The sequence below is a fragment of the Pipistrellus hanaki genome, assembly GCF_964339955.1.
Source record: "Pipistrellus hanaki genome assembly, chromosome: 12".
Taxonomy (NCBI): Eukaryota; Metazoa; Chordata; class Mammalia; order Chiroptera; family Vespertilionidae; genus Pipistrellus; species Pipistrellus hanaki.
This window is the reverse complement of record NC_140514.1, coordinates 39,983,880-40,006,366: the sequence shown is the minus strand read 5'-3', so window position 1 is coordinate 40,006,366 and position 22,487 is coordinate 39,983,880. Positions and strand designations below refer to the sequence as shown.

Below are 22,487 nucleotides of genomic sequence, written 5' to 3'. Positions count from 1 at the left end.
AGTTATAAGGTTTTTCAAGAATTTCCTAGAAAAGGCTGATAAATTAAACGAGACCTATGAGGATATGAAAAGGGATCAACTAGAAATTAAGCATACACTGACTGAAATATAATAAAAAATATTCTACAGAGACCTAAAAACAGACCAGAAGATCGCAAGAAACAAGTCAAAGGTTTGGAATACAAAGAGGCAAAGGACATTCCTCTGCAGAGGTAAGAAGAGAAGAGAAATCCAGAAAGTTGAAGGTAGTGTAAGAAGCCTCTGGGACAACTTCAAGAGAAACAACATCACAATTATGGGGTCCCAGGAGAAGAGAGAGAGCAAGATACTGAAAACCTATTGGAAGAAATAGTGACAGAAAACTTCTCCCACCTGGTGAAAGAAATAGGTTTACAAGTCCAGGAAGCGCACAGAACCCAAAACAAAAGGAATCCAAAGAGGACCACACCAAGACACATCATAATTAAAATGCCAAGAGCAAAAGACAAAGAGAGAATATTAAAAGCAGCAAGAGAAACAGTTAGTTACCTACAAGGGAGCACCCATATGATTGTCAGCTGATTTCTCAACAGAAACCATGCAGGCCAGATGGGATTGGCAAGAAATATTCATAGTGATGAATAGCAAGAACCTACAACCAAGATTACTCTACCCAGCAAAGCTATCATTCAGAATTGAAGACCAGATAAAGAGCTTCACAAATAAAAATAAAAAAGCTAAAGGAGTTTATCACCACCAAACCAGAATTATATGAAATGCTGAAAAGTATTCCTTAAGAAGATGATGATAAAGAAAATAATTATGAACAACAAATACATAACAATCAACAAGTGAATCTAAAAATCAAGGGAATTAAAAAATCTGATGAACAGTATTAACTAGTGAATATAATAGAATCAGAGGTATAGAAAGGGAATGGACTGATGATTCTCAAGGAGAAGGGGGGTGGGGTGCGGAAAGAGACTAAACAAAAATTGTACACCTATGGATGAGGACAGTGGAGGGTGGGAAAAGGGCAGAGAGTGAGGTAGGACCCTGGTGGAGGGGAGCTATGGAGGGAAAAAAGAGGAACAATTGTAACAATCTGAACAATAAAGACATTAAAAATAATAATAATTAAAAAAAATAAATTTTAAAAACTACAAAAGGCAGAAAGAGTGCAAGACAAAACCAGAAGAACAAGGGCAACAAGTAGAAAACAGTAATAAATGTGTAAGATACTAAACAGCTATATCAATAACTGCTTTAAAAGTAAATTGTCTAAGCCTTGGCTGGGTGGCTCAATTGGTTGGAGCATTATCCCCTACACCTGAAAATTGCAAGTTTAATTCCCAATCAGGAAACATATCTAGGTTGTGGGTTCAATCCCCCACAGCACATATAGGAGGCAACAGATCATTGTTTCTCTTTCACATCAATGTTCCCTTCTTGCTCTAAAAATCAATGAAAAAATATTCTTGGGTGAGGATTTTTTTAAAAAATCTACACATATGATAGCTATATTGACTTCTGCAGATTTAATAATAATAAGAGCTGACAATTACTGAACACTAATTAGATATCACACAGCCTACTAAGCATTTTATGACATTATTTCCTGTAAGCCATACCCAAACTCTATATGACAGGTATTATTACACCCTATTAGTACTCATAATAGCATACCAAATGCTCCATCAACAAGAGAATAAACTATGACAATTTCACACACTGAACTACTTACAGAAATAAAAAATAAACTATACCTACATAGAAGAATTAAAAAAAAACAAGATTATATGAAAAACAATTCTCATAAGAATATATATCATGTTAATTACATATATTATAGAATTAAAAACTATACTGAACAGCAGTAAACTCATGTTAGGAAAAGTAGTAAAGGAGTTATAATTGGAGAAGGGTATACACAGGACTTCAGTGTCATTTGGTAACATTCTATTTCTCAAGCTGAATGGCTGATGTATATGAATTAATTTTACTTTATTCCTTACATACATGTTTTATATATATATTCTTAATCATGAAACAGTTCACAATAGAAGGAAAATAAGTACTATTAGAAAGAAAGTGATTTATACATAGACTACTATAGCTCTGTGTTCCTAAGCAGAGGATATACATCTGAAAATAGCTGGACTTTATCGGCCTCTCAAGATATTACCTTCAAGAGAAATAAGAGTGACAACAATCTATACTAATAAAAGGGTAATATGCTAATTAGACAGGACATCTTCCAGATGACCTTCCAGACATCCTTCTGGACAAACCCATGTGGCAGGGCCAAGGCAGAGGCGGTTAGTGGCGATCAGGCCTAAACCACCAGGGATCGGGCCTAAACAGGCAGTCAGGCATCCCCCTAGGGGGTCCCAGATTGGAGAGGGTGCAGGCAGGGCTGAGGGACACTGTCCCCCGCTCCATGCATGAATTTTGTGCATCAGGCCTCTAGTATATTGATAAAAGAAACCCTCTTTATTTTTCCAAAGGAGGTAAATTTTTTCAACAGATCAATTTGAAATAAATCAAAACCTACAGAATCTAATCCTTAATCTTTTGAAGAAGACACTTAACACTTTAAGCCAAAGACTATCAGTGACTCAGCTAGAGTCATCAGTGCCTAAATAAGAGATCCAAATTCTATTACTCTTTTTTCACATTTTCTTTTTTCATTTCTAGATTTCTTTTATACCTTGGATAAGTCAGTTCTCTCATGACCAAACAACTTTGCTTTGATCTCTTCTACTTTTCTCCTGTCATCTTCATTTAATTCTGAAATGGAGTAGTCACACTCACGAGCCATATTAAACTTCAGATTCCAGGCTAAAGAGAAAGCATAAAAACACTTGAGATAATACAATGCAAAAGTGAGAATTTTTCAGTAATTATAATAGCACAAAAGATCATCATTATACCTAAATTAATGGTTCCCACATGCTTAGCAAAAAGTATGTGGTCTAAATTATATGACAAACTATTAGAAGTTCTAGAGAGATCATTTCATTGAAGAGTCTGATTTCTTTAAAAGCACATTCTACAGCTTTTTCTCCAACGAGGCCACTTTAATATGGCAATCATTTTTATTGCAATTTTCTTTTCATGAGAACAGTCCCTTTGCCTTCCCCATTAGCTCCTGCTACAGTTTCTGCCACTTCCACAAAAGCTGATATTTTAAAATAAATAAAACTTGGGGAGTTTTTTAGCAAATCAAAATGTGCTTAAGTGATAAAAGGAATGGCTGGCTTATGCAGTTCATCTCAACGAAAGATTCCCAGTTAAGTCTGGATTGCTTGTAAGTTACCCTTCCAAATAAACTCCCCACATTGTCCTGAATATTTTCTTTTTTAATGGAATTTTATTAGAGATTAAAGGGATTAATAAATATTCACTTTCAACCTCTAAGCCAAGTTCTAGTGGAAATACCTTGATTAGTTTTTCCCAATGTCTACCTGAGATCTGCTCCTAGAATTTTATTATCAAAGGGGATGAGAAAGTACATGTAGTTTTATTATACAGTGGTTTAAAGCAGAACAAACTGGTGTTTTTTTTTGTTTTTGTTTTTAATTTTAGTCATTCTAATGGGTGTGATGCGGCATCATGGTTTTGATTTGCAATTCCCTAATGACTAATGGTGTTGATCATCTTTTCTTTTTTTTCTTTTTTTTTAATAAATATATTTTATTGATTTTGTACAGAGAGGAAGGGAGAGAGACAGAGAGCTAGAAACATCGATGAGAGAGAAACATCGACCAGCTGCCTCTTGCACACACCCCTTACTGGGGATGTGCCCGCAACCAATGTACATGGCCTTGACCGGAATCCAACCTGGGACCTTTCAGTCCGCAGACCGACGCTCTACCACTGAGCCAATCCGGTTTCGGCTGGGTTGTTTTTTTCTGCCTCCAAAATAAGGATACTATCATGGGAGGATTAGGGAAAACATGAGCACTTTGGGAGTTAAGAAACTCAAGCTCTCTACTTTCTCTCCTCTCTTTCTGACATCAGAACAAACTTTTCCTAAGTCCCTAAACTCAGACTAGCACTATTAATCTAGTGATTTAGCTGTATTATTGGTTTAAATAGGCTTATTCTGGATTGCAGTAGAAAATTCAATCATCCTAACAGTTCTACAAGAAAATAAATTTAGAATGTCAAATACTTAACTTTGAATAAATTATTAAACTACATCGTTTATAAGCTTCATCTGCCTTTATAACAAATAATCAGTTCCTACCTCGTGCTCGTACCCGGGATTCCTCTTCCTCTGCATTTCTGAGAATTTGTTTAGCATGATTCAATGAGGATTCACATTTCAGAAGGTTTTTCACGTGTGCAGCCAGTGAATCCACACTACTACCACGCCCTTCATCACTCTCTGACACACATTCTTCCTCTCTGCTATCTGTCATGCTCGTCTTTGGTGAAGAATATGGAAACAAGTTTAGAAGAACATCAGAAACGGATTCAAAGGAATTGCTTTCCCACGAGCAGGAACTTACATCACTACTTGAATCGCTTTTTATGAGAGTCATCATAGGGATAAGAATTTTATTCCCGAGGGTTCCACTGCACCCTTCAGGTTCAGATCTCATTACAGATCTGGCTGCTTTATATTGCCGAAGGGTTTCATCCAATGACATTCTGGCTTTGATTTCTGCTTCCTGTAGAGGATTTCTAACTGTAGTTGACCTAACAAACTCCCAATTTTCAATGCCTCCTTGGCATTTCAGATTTGTCTGTGTACTAATATTCTTCTGTAGGTATTTGTTTGGATTTTCTTCTATGAATGGCTTTCTCTGAGGCAAATCAATGTTAGCTTCATCAGTTATAGGGGGTTCTTTGAAGCAAACAACCTTCTTAGATTGAATACATGAAATGTCATTAACATCTCTGAATGGTACAAGGGGAGCAGGAAAATTGCATCGTTTCAGTGCTATATTTTCTGCCTCCATTAAAAGTGTCCGAATTTCTTTAAGAGTTTTAGAACCACTATCTGTACCCTGGAATTCCTCAGAGCCAGTATCTTCAAAGCCTGAAGGTTCTGGCTTATTTATTACAACTCTACCATCAGCTTGAGAATTTAAGGGCATATTGTTTGAGATACTACTAGAGTTAGAAGAAACCAAATGATCTATAGGCCTTTGGACATGGTCTGAAACAAGTTTGTGCCTATCACTATGTGAATAAGTACCAGGGTAAACTGCTGATAATCCAGTAATCTGATCAGCTTGCCCAAGACCACTTGAGAACTTCAGGGCATCTTTAGTCAGATGTCTATCTGGCAAATCCTGTTCATAGAATTTATTTTGTTTTTCTCTGTTTGAAGAAAAATGAGGAGCATTTAGATGTTTGTCTGACAATTCCTGAGGATAGACAATATTAGAGTTTTCTCTGTGTGAAGAGGAACTAGGAAGATGTATTGGTACTCTAGAATTCACGTCAGTTGATTCAGGAACAGATGAGATCTTCTGAATATCTTCACTATGTTGTCTATTTAGCAAATGCTGTTTAAAGAAAATACTGGGCTTTACTTTCTCAGAATAAGAATTACCGAAAACTGTCAGTAATGAAGTCTGCCGGCCTTCTGGTCCAACCACAGCTAAATTCTTGGGTTTCTCTATCTGTGCGTAGGAAATGAGGTGAGCTGTTGGAAGTTCAGTTTTCTGGTCATCTGGTAAAATCACAGTTGAAATCCTAGGTTTCTCTTTATGTGAATAAGAACTTGAAGATCCTTCTGGTATCTCAGTCTTCTGGTCAACTGGTTCAGGAAGAGCAAAAACTTTTAAAGCTTCCTCAGTAATACCTGGCAACTCCTGCTGATAAAAAATATTGCCCTTCTCTCTATATGAGGAACCTGAGGGGATTATTCGTATCCCAGTCTTCTGGTCAGTTGGTCCAGGAACAGCTGAAACTTCCAAAGTTTTTTCAGTAATATCTGGAAACTCCTGGTAAGAAATGATGGGGCTCTCTCCATATAAGTAGGAAGAAGAGGGTACAATTCGTATACCAGTCTTCTGGTCAACTGATCCAGAAATTGCTAGAAGTTTTGAAGCATCTTCATTATGATTTGGCAATTCTTGCTGATAAAAAATGATAGGCTTCTCTCCAAGAGAGTAAGTAGAAGTTACTATTGGTATCCCAGTTTTCTGCTCAGCTGGTCCAGAAACGCCTAAAACTTTTAAAGCCTCTGTAGTAAGATCTTGCTGGTAAGAAATGATGGGCTTCTCTCCATATGAATAGGAAACTGATGATACTGTAGGTATCCCAGTTTTCTGGTCAGCTAATCCAGGAACACCTGAAACTTTCAGAGCCTCTTCAGTTAGATGACTACCTAACAATTCCTGTTGGTAAGAAATAATAGGCTTTTCTTTCTGTGAGTAAGAAGCAGATATTTCTGTTGGCTTTCTGGTATTCTGGTTAGCTGGTTCAGGAACAGCTGAAACTTTCAGAGCCTCTAGAGTTAGCGGACTGTCGGGCAAGGCCTGTTGGTAAAAAACAATGGGCTTTTCTTTACTTGAGTAGGAAGCAGAGGTCACTGCTGGTATTCCGGTCTTCTGGTAACCTGGGAGAGAAACAGCTGAAACTTTCAGAGTTTCTTCAGTTAGCTGACCATCGGGCAAGGCCTGTGGGTAGAAAAGAAAGGGCTTTTCTCTGTGAGAGTGGGAAGTAGAGGATTCTACAGGTAACCCAGTCTTCTGGTCAGCTGGTCCAGAAGTAGAAACATTCAGAGCCTCTTCTGTGACATGTCTATCTGGTAAAGCCTGTTGGTAGAAAATAATGGGCTTCCCTCCAAGTGAGTTGGAATTTGGAGATACTGTTGGTATCGCAGGATTCTGATGACCTGTTCCAGGAATAGCTGAGACTTTCAGAGCCTTTTCAGTAAGATGACTATCTGGCAACCCTTGTTGGTAGGAAATATTGGACTTTTCTCCGGGTAAGGAGAAACTAGAAGGTTCTAATGGCAACCCAGTCTTCCGGTCAGCTGGTCCAGAAACAGCTGAAACTTTCAGAGCCTCTTCAAAAGAATTATTCTCTGTCAAGCCCTGTGGGTAGAAAACAATAGGCTTTTCTCTATTTGAGTAGGAAGTAGGAGGTTCTGATGGCAACCCAGTTTTCTGGTTAGCTGGTCCAGAAACAGTTGAAAACTTCAGAGCCTCTTCAAGTAGGTGACTATCTGGCAAGGCCTGTGGTGAGATGATAATATGCTTCTCTCTATGTGGAAAGGAAGTAGAGGATAATGTTCGTATCCCAGGATTCTGGTCAGCTGGTCCAGAAATGGGGGAAACTTTCAGGGCCTCTTCAGATAAATGAGTGCCTGGTAAGGCCTGTGGATAAGAAAGAATGGGCTTCTCTCTCTGTGAGTAGGAACTAGAGGGTACTGTTAATATACCAGTCTTCTGGTCACCTTGTATAGGAGATGAAACTTTCAGAGACTTTTCAGTCGGATGACTATCTGGTAATGCCTGTTGGTAAAAAATAGTGGGTTTCTCTCTAGGTGAGTAGGCACTGGATGGTACTGTTTGTATCCCAGTGTTCTGGTCAGTTTGACCAGGAATAGATGAAATTCTCTGAGCCTGTTCAGTTAGATGACTGTCTGGCAACTTCTGCTGATAGAAAAAACTGGTATTGCCTTTAGGTGAGTAGGAAGTAGGGGGTGCTGTTGGTATCCCAGTCTTCTGCTGAGCTAGTCCAGGAACAGCGAAAAATTTCTGAGCCTCTTTAGATAAAGGAGCCTCTTTTGTTAAATGACCAACTGGCAGCTCCTGTTGATAGATAATATTGGGCTTATCTCTCTGTGAGGAAGAAGTAGAGGTTAATGTAGGTGTGACACCCTTCTTGTCAACAAGTCCAGAAGCAGCTGAAACTTTCAGAGCCTGTTCAGTTAGTTGACTTTCTGGCAATGTCTGCTGATAGAAAATATAGGGCTTCTCTCCATGTGAGTAAGATGAGGTTCCTGTTGGTATCCCAGTCTTCTTGTCAGTAAATCCAGAGACTGTTGTAGCTTGTTGAAACTGTTCAGTTGGATGACTGCCTGGAAACTCTTGCTGGTAAAAAATACCGGGCTTCTCTTTATGTGAATAAGTAGAGGATACTATTGGTATGCCTGTTTTCTGTTCTGTGGATCCAGGAGCAACAGAAACTTTCACAGTCTGCTCAGTTAGATGACTTTCTGGAAACGTCTGTTGATAGAAAACATGGGGCTTCTCTCCATGCGAGTATAAAGTAGAGGATACTGTTGGTATCGCAGTGGCTTGACCAGCTGGCCCAGGAACAAATGAACCTTTCAGAGCCTGTTCAGTTAGAAGATTGTCTGGTACCAGTGGCTGAGAAAAAACTAGGTTTTTCTCTCTAACTGTAGAGAAACTAGAAGGTACTGTTGTTTTCTCACTCTTCTGGTCAACCGATCCAATAACACCTGAATCTCTTAGAGCCTCTTCAATTTGATGATTGTCTCTCCAGGCCTGTGGGTAGAAAATATTTGGCTTCTCTCTTAGTGAGTAGGAACTAAAGGGTACTGTTGAAATTTCAGCCTTCTGGTCAGCTAGTTTTGGAACAGCTAAGGCTTGTAGAGTCTCTTCAGTTACATGACCATTTGCCAATATCCGTTGGTTGAGATTATCAGTATGTATACCAATAGTATTCTCCACAGAAGACCTTACAGCCAATTGAGAAAAGTCCTCAGAAGACAAGGGTAAATGAGATCCAATGCCTGAGTCTCCAGAAGTGGTAGTGATGTCAGTTTTCAAGTTGGATTGAGTAATTTCACTTATGTCTCCTTTAGAAATATCTCCTAAAGAAAAAGAAATTCGTTAATGGTACATGTTGTTTTAATTGAAAAATATTTCTTGCCCTGGCTGGTTTGGATCAGTTGGTTGGAATGATATTCCATACACTGAAAGGTCATGGGTTCGATTCCCAGCTAGGACACATAACCAAGTTGTGGGTTCAATCATTGGTTGGGGTGCATACAACAAGCAACCTATGGATGTTTTCCTTCCCCTCTCCCCCTTCTCTCTCTTCCTCCTTCCCTATCCCTTTCTCTCTAAAAAAAAAAAAATCAATAAAAACATGTCCTGTGAGGATTAAAAAAACACACCCCAAAAAAACAACAACAACAAAAAAAACCTGGTTCCTGAACCCCCATAAGAAAATGAGATTCCACTGGTCTAGGGCCGTGGTCGGCAAACTGTTGCTCGCAAGCCACATGCAGCTCTTTGGCCCCTGACTGTGGCTCTTCCACAAAATACCACGGCCTGGGTGAGTCTATTTTGAAGAAGTGCCGTTAGAAGTTGTTTAAGTTTAAAATGTGGCTCTCAAAAAAAAATTTCAATCATTGTACTGTTGATATTTGGCTCTGTGGACTAATGAGTTTGCCGACCACTGGTCTAGGGTGTAGTCTATTCATTAGTATAAAAGGAAAAAAAAAAAAAGAAAGAAAGCTTTTCTTCCTTGGGACTTTATATTCTAGAAAGGAATCCTAAAGAAATCCTACATAATAAAAGTCTAATATGCAAAGTATCCAATTGGCTGTTCAACCAATCAAAGTGTAATATGCTAATGATATGCTAAGGCCGCTCAATTGCTCGCTATTAATTGTACACTGACCACTTAGGAGCAGATAGTTGACTGGTTGAACAGTCACTTTGACATGCACTGACCACCAGGAGGCAGACAGTTAACCAGTAGACAAGTTGCTACGACATGCACTGACCACCCAACCAGTAGGTTAGCCTGCTACTGCGGTCCAGCCAATTGGGACTGAGTAAGATGCGTCAGACATGCCCCAGAGCCCTCCCGTGGCCCCTCCCTCACTGGCCAACCTTCTGTGTTCCCTTCCTGACCCCGATCATGCATTGGTAAGGTCCCTCAGCCTGGCCTGTACCTCTCACAATCCAGGACCCCTCAGGATGTCAGAGAGTTGGTTTTGGCCCAATCCCTCAGGCCAGGCCGAGGGACCCCACTGGTGCATGAATTCACCAGTACAGCAGCTGCCTACCTTTTGGACCTCAAGGATCACCAGTAGTCTGCGAACCACTAGTTGGTGACCCCTGCTCCAAAGGTTTTCTTAAACCAGCGGTCACCAACCTTTCAGACCTTATGGACCACCAGTGGTCCGCAGACCACCAGTTGGCGACCACTGCTCTAGCAGTCAATTAAAGACACGAATATTCACACTCAAAGATAATTATTACAAAGACATTTAAAGCAGCAATCTAATGCATAAATACTCAACAACAGAATTATAGATTAAAAATGTCAGTATAGAGAAGAAACTGCTGGGGGGCCGCTGACGGAGGTACCCCTCACAGGGAAGCACCCACGCGGGCTACTTCCCTGCCCAGAGCTACCTACCGGCTTGGAAGGGGAAACCTCGCCATCTTGAGAGGAAGATAGGATCGTGTCAGAGGCCTGAATATCCACAGCCGCAGCGACCACCAAGCAGCTGTGACCCTCAGAACGCGGATCCCAGGCGGCGCGAACACCTGGCTGCACTGAAGTGCCCCACTGCTCGGCGAAAAGGAGAGAACTACACAACCAGACATCCTAGATCATGGGGAGACCAAAAAACAGTCCGCAAATGAAAGAAAAGCAGGCTTCACCAGAAAAGGAAGTAAACGAGATAGAGTCAAGCATCCTACCAGAGCAAGAATTCAGAGTAATGATCATAAGATGGCTAAAAAGAATGGAAGACAAATTTGACAATATGAGTAAGACCCAAGAGGAAATGAAGAAGAACCAAGATGAAATGAAAAATGACATTGCTACTGTAAAGAACTCAATAGAAAGCATCAAGAGTAGATTAGAAGAAGCAGAGGACCGCATCAGTGAGCTAGAAGACAAGATGGAAAAAAATACCCAATTAGAACAGCTTCTGGAAAAAAAAATTAAAAAACAGGAGGAAAGTTTAAGGGAGCTTTGGGACAATACAAAACAAAACAATATTAGAATAATAGGGGTTCCAGAAGGAAAGGGAATTGAGGAAGACGTGGAAAATGTATTTCAAGAAATAATGACAGAAAACTTTCCTGAGATAGAGAAGAAAAAACCCCCACAAATCCAAGATGCTCGCAGAGTCCCAAGCAAAATGAACCCCAGAAAACCGACCCCTAGGCACATTATAATTAAGCTGGCAAATACCAACGACAAAAAAAGAATTTTAAAAGCAGCCAGAGAGAGACAGAAAGTTACATATAAAGGAACCCCCATCAGACTAGCAACTGATTTCTCAACAGAAACTTATCAGGCAAGAAGGGAATGGGATGAAATATACAAAGTCATGCAAAGGAAGGGTCTGAATCCAAGAATACTGTACCCAGCAAGGCTATCAATCAAAAGTGAAGGTGAAATCAGGAGCTTCACAGACAAAAACAGACTAAGGGAATTTAACTCCACCAAACCAGCAATGCAAGAAATGCTAAAGGGTCTACTGTAAAATTAAAGAAATAGAAAGCAAAGAAGGAACACAGGGGTATAGAATAAAAATGGCGTCAAATAAGTATCTATCAATAATAACTTTAAATGTAAATGGACTAAATGCTCCAATCAAAAGACATAGGGTAACGGATTGGATAAGAAAACAAGACCCATATATCTGTTGTCTACAAGAAACCCACCTCAGAAAAAAAGATGCACACAGACTGAGGGTGAAGGGATGGAAAAAGGTTTTCCAGGCGAATGGAAGTGAAAAAAAAGCTGGGGTAGCAATACTTATATCTGACAAATTAGATCTCAGAGTGAAGGATATAACAAGAGATAATGAAGGCCACTTCATAATACTAAAGGGAGCAATCCAACAAGAAGAAATAACCCTGGTAAATATATATGCACCCAATATGGGAGCACCCAAATATATAAAAAAAACTGCTGGAGGACATTAAGGGAGAGATTAATAGCAATACAATCATAGTAGGAGATTTTAATACCCCACTGTCACCCTTTGACAAATCATCTAAACAAAAAATCAACAAAGAAATATCAATCCTAAATGACTCCCTAGACCAGATGGAATTAATCGACATCTTCAGAACATTCCACCCCAAAGCCACAGAATATACATTCTTCTCAAGCGCACATGGGACGTTCTCAAAGATAGACCACATTTTGGGACATAGGCAAAGTCTCTTCAAATTCAAGAAGATAGAAATCATATCAAGCATCTTCTCAGATCATAGTGGCATAAAACTGGAATTTAACTACAATGAAAAAAATCCAAAGAAATCAAACACATGGAGACTAAACAGCATGCTATTAAACAAGGACTGGGTTACCAAAGAAATCAAGGAAGAAATTAAAAACATCCTGGAAACAAATGACAATGAAAACACAACTATCCAAAATCTATGGGACACAGCAAAAGCAGTTTTGCGAGGGAAGTTCATATCACTATAAGCCTATTGCAAAAAACTAGAAAAAATGGTAACAAATGATCTAACTCTACAACTCAAAGAGTTAGAAAAAGAGCAACAAGAAAAGCCCAGCCAAAGCCGGTTTGGCTCAGTGGTAGAGCGTCGGTCTGCGGACTGAAAGGTCCCGGGTTCGATTCCGGTCAAGGGCATGTACATTGGTTGCGGGCACATCCCCAGTAGAGGGTGTGCAAGAGGCAGCTGATCGATGGCTCTCTCTCATCGATGTTTCTAACTCTCTCGCTCCCTTCCTCTCTGTAAAAAATCAATAAAATATATTTAAAAAAAAAAAAAAGAAAGAAAGAAAAGCCCAGTGTAAGCAGAAGGAAGGAAATAACAAAAATCAGAGCACAGATAAAAGACATAGAGACCAAAAAAACAATACATAAGATCAACAAAACCAAGAGCTGGTTCTTTGAAAGGATAAACAAGATAGATGGACCTCTAGCCAGGCTAACCAAGAAACAAAGAGAGAGGACCCAAATAAACAAAATCAGAAACGAAAGAGGTGAAATAACAACAGACCCCGCCGAAATACAAAGGATTGTTACAAAACACTACGAACAACTCTATTCCAACAAACTGAACAACCGGGAGGAAATGGACATATTCCTAGAAAAATACAAACTTCCAAAACTCAATCAGGAAGAATCTAAAAATCTCAATAGAGCAGTGACTTGGGAAGAAATTGAAACAGTCATCAAAAAGCTTCCAGCAAACAAAAACCCAGGGCCAGATGGCTTCACAGGAGAGTTTTACCAAACATTCAAGGAAGAACTAAAACCTATCCTCCTCAGACTATTCCAAAAAATTCAAGAGGAAGGAACACTTCCAAACTCCTTCTATGAAGCCAGCATCACCCTAATACCAAAACCAGATAAAGACAACTCAATGAAAGAGAATTACAGGCCAATATCCCTCATGAACATAGATGCCAAAATCCTCAACAAAATTCTAGCAAATCGGCTCCAGCAGAGCATCACAAAGATCATACACCATGACCAAGTAGGATTTATTCCAGGAATGCAAGGTTGGTACAATATCCGCAAATCAATAAACGTGATACATCACATAAACAAGTTGAAAGATAAAAATCATATAGTCATATCAATTGATGCAGAAAAAGCATTTGATAAAATCCAGCACCCTTTCCTGATAAAAACTCTCAACAAGGTGGGAGTACAAGGATCATACCTCAACATAATAATAGCTATATATGATAAACCCACAGCCAATATCATACTCAATGGGCAAAAACTAAAACCATTCCCTCTAAGAACAGGAACAAGACACGGATGCCCACTATCGCCACTCCTCTTTGACATAGTACTGGAGGTACTAGCCATTGCAATTAGACAAGAGGAGGAAATAAAAGGCATCCAAATTGGAAAAGAAGAAGTAAAGTTATCCTTATTTGCAGACGACATGATATTGTATATAAAAAACCCAAAAGACTCCATTAAAAAACTAATTGGCTTAATAAATGAATTTGGCAATGTAGCAGGATACAAAATTAACGCCAAGAAATCTATGGCCTTTCTATACACCAACAGCGAATTTATAGAAACAGAGACTAAAAAAGCAATTCCATTTACCATCACACCAAAAAAATTAAGATACCTAGGAATAAACTTAACTAAAGAAGTAAAGGACCTATACGTGGAAAACTACACGACACTGAAAAGAGAGATAGAGGAAGATGTAAACAGATGGAAGAACATACCATGTTCATGGATTAGTAGAATCAACATCATCAAAATGTCCATACTTCCTAAAGCAATCTATAGGTTCAATGCACTCCCCATTAAAATACCAACGGCATATTTCACTGACCTAGAAAGAACTCTCCAAAAGTTCATTTGGAACAATAAAAGACCCCGAATAGCCACAGCAATCCTGAGAAAGAAGAGTAAGGTAGGAGGGATCTCAATACCAGACTTCAAACTGTATTACAAAGCCACTGTTCTCAAAACAGCCTGGTACTGGCACAAAAACAGACATATAGATCAATGGAATCGAATCGAGAACCCAGATATCAACCCAAATCACTATGCTCAATTAATATTTGACAAAGGAGGCACGAATATACAATGGAGTCAAGACAGTCTCTTCAATAAATGGTGTTGGGAAAATTGGACAGATACATGCAAAAGAATGAAACTAGATCACCAACTTACACCATACACAAAAATAAACTCAAAATGGATACAGGACTTAAACATCAGACGGGAAACCATAAAAATACTAGAAGCATCCACAGGCAACAAAATCTCAGACATATGCCAAAAGAACTTCTTCACTGATACTGCCCCTAGGGCAATGGAAGCTAAAGAGAAAATAAACAAATGGGACTACATCAAAATAAAAAGCTTTTTTACAGCAAAAGAAACCATCAACAAAACAACAAGAAAGCCCACTGTGTGGGAGAACATATTTGCAAATGTTACCACTGATAAAGGCTTAATCTCCAACATCTACAAATAGCTTATACAACTAAATAAAAGGAAGATGAATGATCCAATTAAAAAATGGGCAATGGACCTAAATAGAATATTTTCAAAAGAAGACAGAAGGAAGGCCAAAAGGCACATGAAAACATGCTCAAAGTCACTAATTATCAGAGAGATGCAAATCAAAACAACAATGCGGTACCATCTCACACCTGTCAGAATGGCCAACATCAACAAATCAACAAATGACAAGTGTTGGTGAGGTTGTGGAGAAAAAGGAACCCTCGTGCATTGCTGGTGGGAATGCAGACTGGTGCAACCACTGTGGAGAACAGTGTGGAGTTTCCTCAAAAAACTGAAAATGGAACTCCCATTTGACCCAGTAATCCCACTCCTAGGAATATATCCCAAGAAACTAGAAACACCAATCAGAAAGGATATTTGCACCCCTATGTTCATAGCAGCACAATCTACAATAGCTAGAATCTGGAAACAGCCTAGGTGCCCGTCAGCAGATGATTGGATCAAAAAACTGTGGTACATCTACACAATGGAATACTATGCTGCCATAAAAAAGAAGGAATTCTCATCATTTGCAGCAACCTGGATAGAACTAGAGAACATCATGCTGAGTGAAATAAGCCAGTCAATGAAAGAGAAATACCACATGGCCTCACTCATTTATGGATATTAAAAAACATTATAAACTGACAAACCAAAAGATAGATATAAAGACAGTAAAGCAACAAGCAGACTGTAAAATTACAGCGGGGAGATCTGGGATAGATAAGAGATCAACCGAAGGACTTGTATACATGCACATAAGTACAACCAATGGACACAAAACTCTGGGGAGGGAGGGTATGTATGGGAGCGGGGGTGGGGGAGCAATGTTAAAATATGTACACAGATAATAATTTAATAAAAATAAAAAATAAAAAATAAAAAATAAAAATGTCAGTATAGACATTTGATGAAATATTATGCAGATTTTTAGGTGATTTATAAAGAATTTTCAATGTGATGTGAAAATGCTGTTTACTCTGGGATTTGATTTCACACTATTTATAAGCTAACAAGTTAGCGTTTTACTGTGTCATGTATGCTAGCAGAAGATATGACACTCCTCAATTACAACAAAATATTTTATTTCATGGCATAGCAAAGGATCATCAGCTTATTTTCATGGGTTTCTCTTTTCCCCAAGTCCTACAAGGGCAATGCAATATGGCCCAGACGGATGCTATGCATGCAGTGGGTTTAAGTGGCTCGGCTAATAAGTATACACATAATAAGACATGTATTTTTAACTATATGAAACTGTAAACTCTAAAGCTTACACTAAGAAGTTTGAACTTAATTCTATATGGCACAGGGAATTACTGATAGACATGAGCAGACCTATATTGTACAAATACAAGTTCTGAATTGGAAAGGGAATACAAAAGTGTAAGCAGTGCTGTCTCATCAAACTTTCTGCAACAATGGAAATGCAGTATATTTGTATTGTCAGAAGAAAGTAAATAATTCTAAATAAAAATAGTTCTGAATGGCAAAGGAAAATAAACGAATACAATAGAAATGGCAATATTTGACAAGAAATGCATTCATTTGTTCATTAAAAAAAAAAATTTGTTTACTACGGGCCAGTCAGTATTCTAGATGTAGAAAATAGGAGCAACAAATAAACAAACAAAGCTTACATTCTAATTAAAAACAAACAGAGAATAAGTAAACTGGCAAAACATATGGTAGCAAAATGACTGGTACAGCCAGCAAATATTAGCTATAGTTTATAAATAGGAAAATTAAGTTTCAATGATAACGATTTAACAGTGTTGGTCAATGTGAAGATCTTAGATTCTAATTCAGTAGGTCTGGGGTGGAATCTCAAATTCTGCATTTCTAACAAGCTCCCAGCTAATACCCAATATTATTGGTCCTTAGATGACATTTTGAGTAACAAACATATTTTCCTAGAGTTGTACAGTGAGTAAATGACAAAAACAGATACGTTAGCTTTCTAATGAACTCTTTTTACTACAACTGACTGCCATTCTAAACCCACTGGTGAGCTTCAAATAAGGAGCTGGAAAATAGAATGGAATGAGAACTGAACTGTAAAGTAAAAAAGTAGAAATACCAAGTATTAAATTCAAGAAAACAAAAAGAAAATAATGTACACTGCATAGTAACTTTAGAAGGATATGAGTTATGAAATTTTGTGAGGAAAAAATGGTCGAGAAATGAATAATTTAAAACATATTAATGAGCTGAACAACTAATGGGTCAAAGAAAAATAAAAAGAGGGGAAAAATACCCCCAAGACAACTGAAAATGGAAATACAACATCCCAAAACTTATGGGATGCGATAAAAGCAGTTCTAGGAGGGAAGTTTATAGGAAAAAGTGCCTACATTAAGAGACAAGAAAAGTCTCCAGTAACCTAACTTTATATCTCGAAGAACTAGGAAAAAGATAAAGCACAAGTTAGCAGAAGGAAGGAAATAAAAAAGATCAGGGCAGAAATAAATGCCAAAGACTGAAAAAGTCAATGAAATTAAGAAACGATTCTTTTAAAAGATAAACAATTGACAAACCTTTAGCTAGACTTACCAAGAAAAAAAGAGACAGGACTCAATTAAAACCAGAAATAAAAGAGAAGACATTCAAAATAGTGGCAAAGTAGGTAAAAGATATACACATCCCCTCTCAGAAACAAACTGAAATTAAGACTAAAATAAAGAACAATCAAACTGCATAACCAATTGAAGATTAGATGAAGAGAAGTCTTATAATCAAGGACAGAAGAAGCAACACCGAGACTGGTAGAAAGAGTGGAAACACAAAAACGGCTGGCCCAATTGGCTTTTTGTGGTGGCTGAGATTCTGAAGGGATATCTCAGCTGCAAAGGCTCCCCCTCAGGAGTGTGGAGTTCTGACCCACACCAAACATACCAGCCCAGAGCACCAGAATTGGAAAGAGGCACCCACATAACATCTGGCTGTGAAACTCAGAATAAAAAAAACAACACACAGAATACATTAAAAAACAAAAAAACAAACAAACAAAAAACACCTCTAGAGCCTGGCAAGCATGGCTCAGTGGCTGTGTATCAACCTATGAACCAGGACGTCATGGGGCACATACCCAGGTTGCAGGCTTGATCCCCAGTATAGAACATGAAGGAGGCAGCCAATCAATGATTCTCTCTTATGATTAATGTTTCTATCTCTCTTTCCCTCTCACTTCCTCTCTGAAATCAATAAAATTATTTTTTTAAATATATTTTATTGATTTTTTACAGAGAGAAAGAGAGGGATACAGAGTTAGAAACATCGATGACAGAGAATCATCAATCAGCTGCCTCTTGCACACCCCCCATTGGGGATGTGCCTGCAACCAAGGTAAATGCCCTTGACCGGAATCAAATTTGGGACCTTTCAGTCCGCAAGCTGACGCTCTATCCAATGAGCCAAACCAGTATCGGCAATAAAAATATTTTTTAATGAAGAATACAATAACTGAAATGAAGAACATACTAGAAGGAATAAATAGTAAGTTTGATGAAGCAGAGGATGGAATCAGCCATTTGGAAGACAAGGTATCAAAAAAACACCCAATCAGGAAAAAAAAAAAAAAAAAAAAGAATTGTAAAAAATGAGGATAGTAGCCCTGGTGGCTTTGGCTCAGGGGTTAGAGTGTTAACCTGTGGACAAAAGGGTCATGGGCATGATTCCTGCTCAAGGGCACATACCTGGGTTGCAGGTTCCAAATCCAGCCCTTCAGTGCACATGCAGGAGACAACTAATTGGTGGGCCTCTCTCACATTGATGTTTCTCTGTGTCTCTTCCCCTCCCTCCCACCTCTCTCTTAAAAAAAAAAAAAAAAAATCAATGGAAAATATATCCTCAGGTGAGGATTAACAACAACAAAACAAAACAACAACAAAAATGGGGATAATTTAAAGGACCTGTGGGACAAAATGAAGCATGATAACATCTTCATCACAGGGGTACAAGAAGGAGAGGACAGAGAGCAAATAGACACCATATTTGAAACATTATTGGCTGAAAACTTCCCTAACCTGGTTAAAAAAAAGATACATAAGTCTAGGAAGCAACATGAACCTAAAGATATACAAACCAAGACATATCACAATTAAAATGCAAAGGTTAAAGACAAAAAAAAAAAAAAAAAAGAATCTTAAACGCAGGGAGTGAGTGAAAGACAGTTGTCTACAAGCGAACGCCTATACTGTCAAGCTGATTTCTCAACAGAAACATTTCTGGCCAGAAGGTACTGGCATGAAATATTCAAAGTGATGAAAAGCACCCTAGCCAGTTTGACTCAGTGGAGGAGTGTCAGCCTGCAGACTGAAAAGTCTGGGGTTCGATTCCAGTCATTGGCATGTACCTCAGCTGCAGGCTTGAAACCTGGCCCTGGTCAGGGTGAGAAAGACACATCGGCATTTCTCTGTCTCTCATCCTCCCTTCCACTCTTTCTAAAAACCAATGGAACATTATTCTTGAGTGAGCATTAACAAGTGATGAAAAGCAAAGACCTACATTTTACCTAGAAAGATTATTATTTAAAATTGAGGGAGAAATAAAGAGCTTCCAGACAAGAAAAAAGTAGAGTGCATCACCACCAAACTAGTATTACAAAAAATGATAAAGGGTCTTCTGTAAGAACAAAAATAACTAGAGGAACATAGTTATCTACACTAATAAGGCTTAACTACAATAAGACTGTGCACACAGCCCACAAAGGGATGCACCAAGAGTGTTCACCTCAGGTAAGTGGGAGGCGACCCACTGGGCCAGATAGGACACCTAGCACACAAAGCCACCCTACCAACTCAGGGAAGCAGCCAAAATGCAGAGACAAAGTAACAGATCATGAACAAAAGAAATGGAGGAAAACAAACAACTGGATATAGAGTTCAAAACCATGATTATAAGATTTTTCAATAATTTCCTAGAAAAGGCAGATAAATTTAGCGAGACCCTTGAGGATATGAAAAAGAACCAACTAGAAATTAAACATATACTGACTGAAATAAAAAAATATTGTTACACAGAGATGCAACAGCAGACTAGAGGAACGCAAGAATCAAGTCAAAGATTTGAAATACAAAGAAAGCAGAACACTTAACCGGAAAAGCAAAAGGAAAAAATAATCCAAAAATTTGAAGACAGTGTAAGAAGCCTCTGGGACAACTTCAAGCATACCAACATCTGAATTATGGGGATGCCAGAAGAAGAGAGAGAGCAAGATACTGAAAACCTATTTGAAGAAGTAATGACAGAAAAGTTCTCCCACCTGGTGAAAGAAATAGACTTACAAGTCCAGAAAGCGCACAGAACCCCAAACAAAAGGAATCCAAAGAGGACAAACAAAAGGAATCCAAAGAGGACCACACCAAGACATATTATAATAAAATGCCAAAAGCAAAAGACAAAGAGAGAATATTAAAAGCAGCAAGAGAAAAACAGTTACCTACAAGGGAGCACCCATATGACTGTCAGCTGATTTTTCAACAGAAACTATGCAGGCCAGACAGGAGTGGCAGGAAATATTCATAGTGATGAATAGCAAGAACCTACAACCAAGATTACTCCACCCAGCAAAGCTATCATTCAGAATTGAAGGTCAGATAAAGAACTTCACAGATAAGAAAAAGCTAAAGGAGTTCATCATCACCAAATCAGTATTATATGAAATGCTGAAAGGTATTCTTTAAGAAGAGGAAGAAAAAGAAAAAAAGTAAAGATAAAAATTATGAACAACAAATACATATCAACAAGTGAATCTAAAAATCAAGTGAATAAAATATCTGGTGGAAAGAATAAACTGGTCAATATAATAGAATCAGGGACATAGAAAGGGAGTGGACTGACAATTCTTTTTTTTTTTTTTTAAATATATTTTATTGATTTTTTTGTACAGAGAGGAAGGGAGAGAGATAGTTAGAAATATCAATGAGAGTCACTGATCAGCTGCCTCTTGCACAGCCCCTACTGAGGATATGCCCACAACCAAGGTACATGCCCTTGACCGAAATTGAACCCGGGGACCTTCAGTCCCCAAGCTGACGCTCTATCCACTGAGCCAAACCGGTCCTGGCTGGACTGACAATTCTTGGGGGGAAACGAGTAGGGGACCAAAATCGTACATCTATGGATAAGGACAGTGGGGGAAGAGTTAAAGGCAGAGGGTGGGGTGGGAACTGGGTGGAGGGGAGCTATGGTGGGGGAGGAGGGAGAGGGAGGAAACAATTGTAATAATCTGAACAAAAAAGATTAAATAAATAAATAAATAAATAAATATATTTATTTGTAAGAAAAAAGACAAAATAAAGCTTTAGGACAAAATATGTTACTAGAATTAAAGGTCAATTTATAATCACACAAAGAAAGTTAATTCATCAAGGCATGTCATTATAAATTATAAAATATAAGCATAAAATCATTTAATATCGTATCTCAAAATATTTCAAGCAAATCTAAAAGAAAAGAAGAGAGAAACAAACACTAATATTTGGAGACTTCAATACCTTACTTTCAGAAATGAAGAAAACAATTAGGCAAAGGATCAACAAGGATACAGAAGACTGGAACACTATAAATTAACCAGAACTAGCAGATAAGTATGTATGGAACACACCACCTAACAACAGCAGAATGCACATTCTTCTCAAGTGCAAACTGTACATTCTACAGGACAGACTATATGTTAGGACATAAAACAAGCCTCAATAAAATTTAAAAACTGAAATCATACAAAATATATATTCTCCAAAAACTGGAATGACATCTCAATAACAAAAGGAAACTCCTAAGTATGTGAAATTAAACAACACACCTCCAGATAACCAGTGTCAATAACAAAGAAATATTACAATGGAAATTAGGCAATATTTAGATGAATTAAAACTAAAGTATGAAAAAGCAAAACTTAAGGCATGCAGCTAACAGTGTTTAAAAATGTATCTATATAAAAACCTGAATTAGAAAGATCTCAGATCAATAACTTAACATTTCACCTTAAAAAACAGTAACAAGCTCAAATCAAAACTGAAGCAAGTGAAAATATGAAAATAATAAAGACGAAAATGGTAGTAAATGAAATAGAGATTTAAAAGGTAGAAGGAAAAATTAGAAAAAGCAGAGAAACCAATTTCTTTGAAAAGTACAGCAAAAAATTGACAAAATTCAGCTAGATTTACTAAAAGAGATAACTCTCCAATTACTAAAATCAGTAATAGGATATTACTACCAATGTCACAATGAATTCCTTCCCATTATTTTCTATCTTTCTCAAATAAACAAAAAACATACAAATAAAACCTCCTTTCTTGAGGTTTAGGCCACACATAGCTTCAATACCATTCTCCATCTATCATGTTCTTACAACTTCCAGTTGCTCTCATTCACTTTTTCAAGGTCTGGTGAACAGGCTTTCCTAAACCTCAAACCCCACAAAAAACAGAAAATATTTAAACACAGTTAATCCAAATCTAGCCTCAAAATCTCAATTTATTTTATCCCAGTGGTCTTTATTCAACTTCTAACCAATCCCCTCAGGGCCAAGCAATGGATCTTATCACCCTTCAAACTGACACAAATTTAA

The 22,487-nt window shown here is 38.1% G+C and overlaps 1 protein-coding gene across 1 annotated transcript in view; it reads right to left on the bottom strand.

The window, feature by feature from the left end:
* Positions 1–22,487, bottom strand: part of ALMS1 (ALMS1 centrosome and basal body associated protein) — a 135,452-nt gene that overhangs the window by 74,281 nt on the left and 38,684 nt on the right. Inside the window, exons 10-11 of the mRNA XM_084901261.1 lie at positions 4,232–8,788; positions 2,690–2,820 (exon numbers count right to left, since the gene is read on the bottom strand). Of these exons, the coding sequence (XP_084757387.1) occupies positions 2,690–2,820; positions 4,232–8,788 (4,688 nt within the window). The remainder of the gene's footprint in view (positions 1–2,689; positions 2,821–4,231; positions 8,789–22,487) is intronic.